Source organism: Anoplophora glabripennis, unplaced genomic scaffold (genome assembly GCF_000390285.2).
Source record: "Anoplophora glabripennis isolate ALB-LARVAE unplaced genomic scaffold, Agla_2.0 scaffold2044, whole genome shotgun sequence".
Classification (NCBI taxonomy): domain Eukaryota; kingdom Metazoa; phylum Arthropoda; class Insecta; order Coleoptera; family Cerambycidae; genus Anoplophora; species Anoplophora glabripennis.
This window is the reverse complement of record NW_019418123.1, coordinates 1-12,064: the sequence shown is the minus strand read 5'-3', so window position 1 is coordinate 12,064 and position 12,064 is coordinate 1. Positions and strand designations below refer to the sequence as shown.

General features: G+C 30.6%; 1 protein-coding gene across 1 annotated transcript; it reads right to left on the bottom strand.

Annotated features, from left to right (window-relative positions):
- Window positions 1–340: 340 nt before the first annotated feature.
- LOC108916132 (ankyrin repeat and LEM domain-containing protein 1) lies at window positions 341–9,805 on the bottom strand. The gene is made up of 3 exons (XM_018722333.2): window positions 9,705–9,805; window positions 9,124–9,350; window positions 341–1,824 (listed from the first exon to the last, which is right to left on the bottom strand). The coding sequence occupies exons 1-3, from the start codon at window positions 9,758–9,760 to the stop codon at window positions 1,193–1,195; spliced, it is 915 nt and encodes a 304-aa protein (XP_018577849.1). The 5' UTR covers window positions 9,761–9,805; the 3' UTR covers window positions 341–1,192.
- Between the last annotated feature and the right edge of the window lie 2,259 nt (window positions 9,806–12,064).

Genomic DNA, 12,064 nt, shown 5'->3' with positions numbered 1-12,064 from the left:
AACAAGATCTAAGGGGCGATTCTTTAAGAGGGCTATATAGCAAATAGGCAACCAGCAATACATTTTTATAGATTTTATTGCAGTTTGTTTAAATATGAATTAATGCACAAATAACAGACTTTCCTCCATTCTAACACAGATTTTAAAATGGAGTGAGCTTGAAACTCAAAATACTTTTTGTTGTAAAGAAATTTGTCGCTTTTGAACAAGCGGTATCGTAAATTACAAATTTCTTTACACTAAAAAGTAATTTGAGATTCAAATTAAATCCATTTTATAGAAAATCAGCGCCAAAATGGGGGAAACTGTTATTTGTGCATTAATTCATTTAGACAAACTGTGTAATAAGATCTATAAAAATGTATTGCTGGTTGCCTATTTGCTATAGATCCCTCTTCAGTCAAAAAGTTTATATAACAAAATCGGGTTACTTAAAATATCTCTAAAGTCGTTTGATACAGAAGAAACTTAAGCTAATCTAATTACCAAGAGGCACTCTCACTGCAACTTCTGGTGGTGTTTCCAAAGATATATTTAATTTTATTTAAAAAAATAAGCCATTTTTGATTTATTGCTTTTTTATCAATTTTCATTGCTGTTACCAAATATTCCTCAAAATAATTTCAGAATTACTTATTTCCAAAAAAAAATTCATGCGATTTTTTTTTGGTAAGAATACCATCTCACAAGTCCGAAAAAATTAATGGTGTGAAATTTTGCCTTTTTATTAGACGCCAATTAGTTTTTTGAAAAAAAATCTGACAACTTTTTTTGTGAAACGATTAGTTCTAAAGTTATTTTAAAAATAAATAAGTGATTGGTAATTTTTTCAATAAAATGAATCTGTTTTTCTTCAAAACACAAAGTGTTAGTAGTGACAAATATTCAGTGGCGTCAAATTTCTAAGGTTTTTAGTGAAAGTAACTCCTGGTATCTCCGGCACCGTAACATCTGAATTAGTGAATTTTTACCATTAATTAGACAAATAATTACCCTAAGTTTCGCCATTTTATACGTCTTCAGAGACATTTTAGAAAAGGTGATTTTTTTTATAAATGTCAACACCTTGTATCTCGAAAACTATCGATTTGTGGACACATTTTTTGTCTTTTTTCACTTAAAATCACCTTAAAGTTTGTCGATGTACCCAGTGTATTCATCTAAACAATAAAAAATTATCAAAAAAGCCCCTTTAGTCAATGTCAGAAGGGCACAACTGCCTTTCGCCTTCATTTAAAAATATCATCATGGCCTTGTAGAGCAAATACACCCCGAACATTTTCTTTTGCTTCTGAGGCCATGCGGCAGCAATTCCATAATAGTCCCCGCATTTAGCATTGGTAAGGTTTTCAATCTTCAAGGCAGATATCATGGCCGCCTCCCTGGTATAGGCTTCAACTGGTATAATATTTTGAAAAACGTGTAAACAGATAACCCCACCGTTGCTTCTCCATATGTCTATTATACTTTGTATCTTCTTGTTCCCAGAGGAAAATTGTCTTTTGTTCCAGAAATTTACAGCTTCGTACAAATGTGAGTAAGGCCTGGATCTTTTCCCTTTGCCGACATAGAAGACGGAAGACAAAAAAGTTTCCCAAACCTCTTTGGGCTTGAGCGATTCTGCCCTGCCTGGTAAGTTGTTAGTTAATCTAGGATCCAGCAGCAAATAGGTGAATGACGATTTGTTTATTCCTTCCCTCCATTTCCTTGAAGGGTCAGGATTGCAGAACTGTTTAGCCACTACCTCTTCTAGTGATTTGTATAATGCTAAATCATTGCACCAACTTGAATCGCGGAGGGTTTTTTCAAGCTCCACTGAATATACTGAAAAAAAATAATTATGATTATTGTGCACACTTTCAAATTTACGTACAACTAACATTTTTTGGACAAAAAACACCTGACACATTTGACCATTGACAGATAAAAATAAAAAAATGTCACAGTCTTCCTTGTAAACTCATAAGGTAGGATTAAAAATATATATAAATTTTCTTATTTATTGGTGATTTGTTAAAAGTATATTAGTGGAGTAAAATAAGATTTTGACTTTGGAAAAAGTAGCAGATCGGGTAACTTTTGAAGACACACTTGTGAGAATATTAGGAACCACATATAAAAAGTAGAGTGTACGCTTGATTATTTATTTAACAAATTAGTTGCAAAATTCCATTGTTTATTGTATATTTTAACAAATTCATTTTTTTTTTACTTATTTGGGTCATTGGAAGGACGGGGCATTTTTCCTTGAAAATTTTTTTTAAGTTTTTTTTTTAAATTGCTTTTGGTTTTTATTTTTTTTTTTAAATCATACGAAAATGTAAAGCATCGGCACTTGCGCACAGGACTCGAGGAGTGTGCGGCCTCGCACGCTATCCACTAAATTTGTTATCACTTTTGATCTATTTGATCAAATTAAGTCCACAAAAATTTAAATGAAATAGGAATCTTGTAGCTAACAAGTTATTATGATTTTATAATCAAAAAAAAAATTTACAGGAATAGAAAATTAATTAAAGATCTGCCATTTTTTTAATTTTTAAGATAAAAATCTAAAACTTTCAGAGATTACTCATAAAATAGCATTTAAAACAGTGACTAATACAAAAAAAAAAATTAAAATTTTAAGTCGAAAAATACAACGCTCGAAATATTCGATAATTTTTAAAAAAGAGAAATTTGATTTTTTAGGTCACATTTCAAAGTCCAATAACTTTACAGTAAAGCTCGGTTATAATGTACCGGTGGGGACATAAAAAATCGGTACGTTATATCAGAAGTACGTTTTAAAAAATTTAAGAAAAGTTTTATTAATTCTTAATAAAAATACAAACATACATATCTTTAACAAACGCAGCAATAGAACAACAGTACATATATGTAATTTGTTCTTAAAACTTAAATGCAAAACTAAAAATACCCTTTTTATTTGCACCACAAAATAGGTATGTAGGTATGTATAATAAAATATCTAAAACTACTTTCCAAAAAAGTGTTATATGAGTTTATTTTTCGGGATTTATAAAGATCTGTTGCCCTAAATATATTTATATTTCCAGCGATGCCCTTAAAATACGATCTTCAGTATTAATTTTACTTTCTAAAAATCGTTTTACATTTTTTTATTCCTCTAATTGCGTCATCAAATGTTGCGGGCGTTTCTTCTTCCGGTCCAATACTTTATGTTTGTTTTTCAATATCATGGACACTGTTGTTTTTTTCACACATCTAGATTTGCAGATGTCAACTTGTTTAACACCTCTTTCTATTTCCTGAATTACAGACATTTTTTCATCTATGTATTGTTAAAGCCTTCCGAGCCATTTTACTAGGACCAGCTTGGGTTGAATCATCCATACCTAACAGTTTTCAAAAATTCGCTTACACTTAGATACCCACTGTACGATGTCAACAAGAAAACTGAATAAAGAATGGTTAAAAGTTAAAAAAACTTTAAACAACTGCATTGTATCAACATGTGATGGGAGCAAAAATCATCTTGGTCAAAGCGGCTGCCTTTAATTTAGATGTCGCACCGTGCTACACATGCCCAGAGCTTTTCCTGTACTTGCCGAAATAAATTTGTGTAAAAAGTACGTTGTAATGAACTTTTTAGACGCTGGGACCAGGTATTTTGGTACTTTAATCAGAAGTACGTACTAACGGAGTACGTTTTAACAAAATAATTAACCATTGAAGGCCTTATAATAATGCCGGGACTTGTTTATTCGGTACGTTATAACCATAAGTTCGTAATAAGCGTGTACGTTGTAACCAAGCTTTACTGTACTTCAAAATATGATGTTACAATTTTACAGGAGCATTTATTGAAGCCTGAAAACTGTACTTTAAGATGATCCATTTTGTTTAATTTAAAACGTTGAATTTATAATAAAATTTAAAGAAAAACAAAAAATTTTTTTTGTTCTGAAACAATGAAATTTGTGTTAAATACACTTTAATTAAGTTAAAAAAAAAATTTTCTTGTTTAACCAATATATTGTCAAACTATGATCTTAAAAAAAGTATAATCAATGAAAAAAAAATTTTTGTTACTATACAGGGTGGGCCACCAGTAACGCCTCGGTCGCTAGTGACCAAACGGCAAAGGTTACAGAAACCTGTTTAGGTGGGTATGTGTAGGTTGATTACGGCTATATTTTAAAAATATTTTGAGATATACAGGGTGTCCAGGAAAANGAATGGTTAAAAGGTAAAAAAACTTTAAACAACTGCATTGTATCAACATGTGATGGGAGCAAAAATCATCTTGGTCAAAGCGGCTGCCTTTAATTTAGATGTCGCACCGTGCTACACATGCCCAGAGCTTTTCCTGTACTTGCCGAAATAAATTTGTGTAAAAAGTACGTTGTAATGAACTTTTTAGACGCTGGGACCAGGTATTTTGGTACTTTAATCAGAAGTACGTACTAACGGAGTACGTTTTAACAAAATAATTAACCATTGAAGGCCTTATAATAATGCCGGGACTTGTTTATTCGGTACGTTATAACCATAAGTTCGTAATAAGCGTGTACGTTGTAACCAAGCTTTACTGTAGTTCAAAATATGATGTTACAATTTTACAGGAGCATTTATTGAAGCCTGAAAACTGTACTTTAAGATGATCCATTTTGTTTAATTTAAAACGTTGAATTTATAATAAAATTTAAAGAAAAACAAAAAATTTTTTTTGTTCTGAAACAATGAAATTTGTGTTAAATACACTTTAATTAAGTTAAAAAAAAATTTTCTTGTTTAACCAATATATTGTCAAACTATGATCTTAAAAAAAGTATAATCAATGGAAAAAAAATTTTTGTTACTATATTATTGTACAAAATACGAAAAAATACGGTTTTTCAATAAATTGTCGCGAGATTCAGTTTTACCTATATTTTTTCATGATGAAATTATGTAGTAGAAGTTTATATGGTAATGTAATTCATTCTCGTGATTCAAGAATTATATTTTTGAATATTAGAAAGAGATAGAGAACATCTGCTCAGTGAATGGAGCTCACCTGGCACGAGAGGATTCGGGTATGACTTCAACTTTCATGACTCAAGATCCAGCACCAAGTGAACTTCTCAAAATGATTTTTTGCAGATGCAAAGTAGACCTTTGCACCATAGCATGCTTTAATTACTGTTTCAGAACTGATTGTCCCAATTGCCAAGCATTTTTCAAAGAAGAACGAGAATCAGATCAATTGCCAGAAGTTATAATGATTCAAGAGATGAATATTGTTATTTTTTTATATTTCTATTTTTAATATACAAATATTTTTTCATATTTAATAAACTTGTTAATTAAGAATCCCATATATTGAATTTTTGCAGAACCCTAAACATCATACCCAAATTTATTTAAAATTTAAGGATTTGATTTCATTTTATATTTGTTCAATGATCTGAAAAATCTTAAAAATGATATAATATGAGTGAAATTGCTTTGAAAATGTAATTTTTAAATAATTGTTTAAAAAAAGTCGGCCATATTGGATCAACCATTTTGAATTTTTATTTTTTAACATTATATTCTTATTCAGTGACCTTGCAAACCCCTATAGCATCAATTTGATTAAAATTGGTTTGAAATTTTTTGATTTATTTAAAATAATCTTTGAAAAATCATTTTTAATATAAGTTTATAAGTTTTTTCTATAAGCCATTTCAAGGAGATTGCAAAAGATTTTATGAAAATCCAAGGCTCTGCTAATTATTCCAAAATAATGTATATTTTTAAGATACCTTTACTCCACTATATGACAAATTTTCTTTGCTGATTTAATGGAATTAGCTTTGAAGCATACTTAAAAAATGTTAGGTAATCTGTTTAAGTACTAGCCTTCTCTGTAACTTGTTTACATATTGACTAAACTTAATAAAGAACTTTCATAAATGCTATGAAAACACAGTTTCTCGTTGTTTTTTGGCGTCACTATTTATTCTAAAGTTTGTAGATGTTATTTAATTAATACTTAAGGATTTTTAAAAGTTGAACCAAAACAAATGGCAAGATTGCCTTGCAACAAATCATGTAGGTATTGCTCAAATAACACTTAAAATTAAAAAAGAAATTGTAATTAGGCTAAGAACGTTAAGCTGGTTGTTTTTAAAACAATACCTACTTAAAAACTGATTGTTCTTTATCTGATACACATTATGCAGGTACCACAAAAATTGGTAAAGTGCAATAGAATCTCTATAATCTGGCACTTCACTACATTGGGACATCCAGTAATCCGGCGTTATTTTTTCCGTGTTTGTTATACAGTTATAGTTTAGTTGAAAGATTATTTTACAGAAACATGAAAACATTACAATATACATATATATGCATACACAACTGTAATATGTATGTATGTATCTATGTACCAATCTCTTTGTTAATAAACAGTTAAAAGTAACGTTTTTTAATTTAATACTGTTTACATATACATTTTCCATTAATCCGAATTTTCCAGTACTCCGGCACTCTTAGGTTTTTAATGGTGCCGGATTAGTGAGATTGTACTGTATATTCATAGATTTAAAGGATCGATAACTAGCATACTTAAAATCCAATTCTTATTTATTGGATACACATCGGATACTGGTATTATACTACAAAAATTAGTAAAGTATATTCATATAATTACAATAATGACAATCGGCATCACCTAGGATCAGTTACTGCCAGTAACAAAATTAAATTGTCAAAGGATTATACAACAAATGAGTTTATTGGAATGGTGAATTCCAGGGAAGAATAGCCAAAGAGACAGGTGCAGTGAGTAAATGAAAATCAAAGAAGGCATGTAATGGTTGTTAACGAATTTATAAAAATCTACAATACAATTCTTATTGAATATGAAATATTCACTAAAATGGAAAAGTTGAAGAAAAGGCTAAAGCTAAAAATTTTAATGAAAACCATATGGAATGGAATGCGAAGGAAGAGTGTTGTACCTCTACAGGCCGCTGCATATGACAAATTGTTCACTCCGAATGTAGATGGCAGAAAGTATTGTTTTGACATTCAGATATAAGTCCCTTGAAAATTGTGGCTGTATATTTCGTAGTAGCAAATTTAAATATTTTACTCATCATAAATCTAGAATCATCCGCTTTACTGGTAGGCATTTTGTTTTTTTTTATGCTTAGATGATTAATAAAGCTTAGGCGTTCCTTTAATAATAATTTTTTGTTTTAATTATAACCTAAAATTTTTTTTGTCAATAAATAAATTTACTTGCCTGTGCTTGTACCTTGGACCGTAACTATGGCCCTGTACCATGGACCGGTCCAAGGTACGGTACCCCTTTATCGTTAATAATAAATACCGATCATTTACTTTATAGAAATAACCGTTTTCTTCAAATTTTGCATTAACCATGCCACGCAGAAAAAAGGAAGTTAAAAGAACATCAGTAAATCAACATAATATTACATATGCCCTTAATAAAGTGTTAAATAAGGAAGTCTCTATTCGTGAAGCTTCTCGCACTTACGATGTTCCTAAAACAACACTGATCAGACACCTAAGCCAACATAAAAGATTGGAAGGCTATGCAGAATTTCAGTATCAAGCCAATAATAAAACGAAACTAGTTTTTTTGTTCGGAAAAGATAACAGCCTGACAGAATATTTGATTACAGCTGCCTATCTTCATTATGATTTAACAAAAATAGAAATTCAGTGCCTTGCCTACCAGTTTATTATAGCAAATAAAATTAAATTTCCACCATCGTGGGACCAACATAAAAAAAGAAAATATAAACATGTAATAAATATTAGAGAACTATTTCTTTACTTTTGTATTTTTGATTTTTTTTATATTATATGTTCTACGTTGTTTTATGTGTTTTAGTTTTATTTTTGACTGGACTAAGGTATACTAGTATTAGGTCCAAGGTACCAGACCAAGTTGTACCATGGTCCATTTTGTAGAAGGTTGAAAAAGGACAATTTTTCCAATTAATGTATATTTAAAAAAATTTTTGAATACATATAGTCAAAGTAGCAGATGTTTCAATTTTCATATCACAAGTTTTTAAGTTAATAAAGAAAAAAGTTATATTTGCTAATGTGAAAAGTGTCCCAAGGTACAACACTCTCCCCAATAGTTCATTAGTAAAATAAAAACAAGTCTAAGATTCTCGGACTTGTTAAAAATTAGAATGAGGAAATATGGTTAAAAGTGAAAGACACAATATCAATTGCAAACTGGTGTTAGACATATCATCCATTCTAAATGTTAGTGTACTGGATTTTATTCTTAATGACAAAGTGTCTACGAGTAGCTGAAAAAATTGTGATTCACATTGTTAAAACTGTTGAATTCACATTCATATAGTAAATATAAGAGATTTATTATTAACGTAGGTGATGATACTGATTTAAAACTGAATTAAATGAATCCACTTTTATACTTATTAATTGCGATTATGTTATTAAAAAATTATTTTAATGTATGTATTTTAATGTAAAATAAACAGGCATTTAATTATTCCGAAATAGAGTTCATTGGTCCAGAGCTCTTTTGTGGCACATCTCCCAGTATCGTCAGGGGTGCTCTGAGCAAATAGATTGACTCAGAACATAGAAAATACTGGGCTTCAAGGCCAGGCAAAGCCATGCGAAGGAACTTATGCAGTGTCCTTTGCAAAAAAGGACTAATAAGTTGCTGAGCTTGAATAAAATACGGCTCAGGAAAGTGATGGGACTTATAACTAGATACTATCATTTTAGAAAACATCTATACAAGCTAAGGCTTATAGACAGTCTGGCTTGCTGAGGATATGACTCAGTGGATGAAACTTCTCTGCATATCCTGGGCGAGTGTCCGGGATTTGCACTTACTAGAATGTTGGTCCTAGGAAAACCCTGGAACCCAAGGAGCTGAGAGAAGTGTCGACAAGGAAGCAAAACTACTTGCTGAACAGGATTGAACAGTGGGACGCACAATAGGTCTGATACAACCGCGGAGCTATGGGACTTGAATAGAACCAAACCAAAGGTGTACCAGACAATTCAGTGCTCAAAAAAAATTCATTTCGAACCACAAATAGAATAAAATTGCAAATATTATGCACATTAAACTAAAAAAATATTTCATTGTTCATATTATTAGCTTACCTCTTTTTGATACAGGTCTAGGTTCCCTGCTCACTAATGCAGGATATTTCTTTAGCTGATGAAGTTTCTTTAAATATATATTTTTTGTGGTAACCGTAATAGGACCTGGATTATACCCTCGAATTATCAACTCCTTCCTTAAGGTATCAGTGTCATAGTCTATCGTATCGGGCAGTGATGACATTTTTGAAGAAAACGAACTGGACTTAATACTTCCATTATATTCACTAAAATAAGACATTTTCTAAGCGAGTTAGAATAAAATAATAAATAAATGTAAGTGAATCATAACCATATATGAATACTAATTAATAACATCAAAATTCACAGCATATCATTTGAGTAATTAAAAAATTTGATTGAATATTTCGAGACTAAATATCTTTTTCAGATTTTGTGCAGCTGCTGTTGAAAAATTGATAATTTCTGACTACTAAAATTATAAAATACAATTATAGGAAGTTATATCTGGCGAATTATATCTAATCTATACATATTGATTCCTTATCAGAAAATAATTTTTCAAATTTTAAATATTCCACAGACAAAATATTTAGAAAAATTAAGATTTATATAAATACCTGTCTGATATGCACAATAAATCGAATTTAATACAGAGAATTTCGATAGAACTCATTGTGAATCAACAATAATTTATGTTAGACCTAGCACCTAACTGATTACAGTTTATTAGTAATTCATAAACAAATGATAAAATTTATTAAAATATTTCTAAGAATTGCAGTATACATTTTTTTTTTTTTTTTTGAGGTTGAAACTTGATGCACTTTTCTTCAAACATCGATAATTTAATTACACATTTTACTTATTTTTACTTTACTGAATGTTTTTAAATAGTTAAATGTATTTTATTAATAAATATATATAAAATATAAATATAAATATATATATAATACATGTATGTTTTTTGCTTCTTTAATTTTCTTCTATAGCCTATATAAATATTTACACACATACACACACACACACACACTAACAAATATAGATTATTAAGTTTGTTATTGTCGCACATATTACAGAGTTGTATTTGTCAATACGCATGCCTCACATATACAGGGTGTTCCACCTAAGAGGGATTCTTCTGTAACGCTGCAATTGTAAAATTTATAAAAAAAAATGGTTTTAATAAAAGTTGCCTGGAATCATGTGGGCCATGTAAAGAAAATATTTTTAGCTTTACAGGGTGTTCCTTTTCGTGTGGGCGCTACATAACTTTGTTATTTTAAATGGAACACCCTGTATATTATTATATTTTTGAATTCCTTGGTTAATATTAGGTAGAGTTTTACATGATATTTAAAACTTACCATTTTCGAGATAATCAGTTGTTTATGCTGATTATCTGACAATTAAAAACCACAATTTCAACTCACTAAATAAGGTTACATAGCGTCTAAACCGTAAGAGTTAGAAACCTGCAGTTTTCACAGTTTGTTTTGGCATAAATTAGTCTAGCTTATCATCTGTGAGCAAAACATGTACGTTTTTCAGACTCGGAAATACTGAGACCTACATTTAATAATCTTACGAGTTGAAAAACTTTTTTTTTCAAATGGAATGACCCATATTAATTGTCATGGGTGAATGCAAAATTGAATGCCCTTTCAACTGATATAGGGTTGTCCATACTTAACTTTAATAGTTTTCCAGAAAAATCATATCCTTTTCTAAAGTCCGAAAAGGTAACTGTGTGATAGCGTCAAGAAGGCCCGGCAAAACCACTTTTTTCTCACATTTTATCAGGCCTGGGATAGTATCAATATTTACTAGCATGTTTAAACAGTGGCTTGACAAACAAAAGTAAACCACTAACAACAACTAAACAAAACGCAAAACGAAACAAACTGAAACTCGGAACACAACAAGGAGAAGAATACTTAGACCGCCGATTTACATCAATTACTCGAGTGTCCTCCATTTTGATTAATACACAAACAAATTCGGTTTTTAAAACTGTTCAACATTGATCAGCATGTCTGGCGTAATTTCTTGAAATGATACTGTAATGCGCTGCCACATATCTTCCGCGGTAGTTGATGGTGTAACGTACACTTTGCTTTTTATAAATCCCCATAAAAAGAAATCACAACTTGTCATATCTGGACACATTGAACGCCAACTCACTAGTCCCTGTGCTCAATCCACCTATTGGGAAAAGTTTTGTGTAAAAACTGATGAACCGCAGCGGTATTGTGAGGTGGAGCACCATCATGTTGCCTCAACATTCTTCAAAGTATAGCTAAAGGAATGTCACCTAAAAGATCGTCTAGAGTCTAGAGCAGGGATCGGCAAATTATTTTAGGTGGAGTCCGGATACTTTTGAAAATTTTTAACGAGTTCCAGAAGAAGCTCATATTCCATACTAATTTTACAAATTTTTTATTTTAATTTGCACTCACAAAATAATATGAAATACAATACATATTTGTATTCAAAAATCAATGGAAGAAATTACATTTGCGGTCTTGAGCCAGTTTTTTTACTAACCTACTAACAATTAAAAAATGCTAAGGGTGGGTGGCACTACAGAAAAATATATTTTTAAATAATTTGAGTAATTATATTTTTTTTAAATTTTTGGCGGTCCAGTTTTTTACGTTCCACAGTCCGGATTTGAGAGTGTTTATTAAAAAGTTTAAATAAACTGATCCAGTTAGATGCTGGTCAAAAAAGAATGGTCCAATGATATGGATTCCCAAAATTGCTCCCCACACCTTTAAAAGACCATCGTTGGCTACGAGTTGTTCGGAATTGGTGAGGATTAACTGTGTCACAATAATGGCAATTATGACTACATATTAACAAAATTATTTTTATGAAAAGTAGCCTCATTGGAGAACATGATCCGTTTAAAAAAATCATCATCTTGATTTAACATCTCAAGTGCCCATTGACAAAACTCCAGTCTCTGCTGAAAGTC

Excerpts from the sequence above, each read along its gene's own strand:
- LOC108916132 (XM_018722333.2), bottom strand. The coding sequence starts at position 9,760 with ATGAGTTCTATCGAAATTCTCTGTATTAAATTCGATTTATTGTGCATA. Across the intron at positions 9,351-9,704 it reads TTATTGTGCATATCAGACAG|TGAATATAATGGAAGTATTA; the intron begins GTATTTATATAA and ends GTCTTATTTTAG. Across the intron at positions 1,825-9,123 it reads TAGACCTGTATCAAAAAGAG|TATATTCAGTGGAGCTTGAA; the intron begins GTAAGCTAATAA and ends ATTTTTTTTCAG.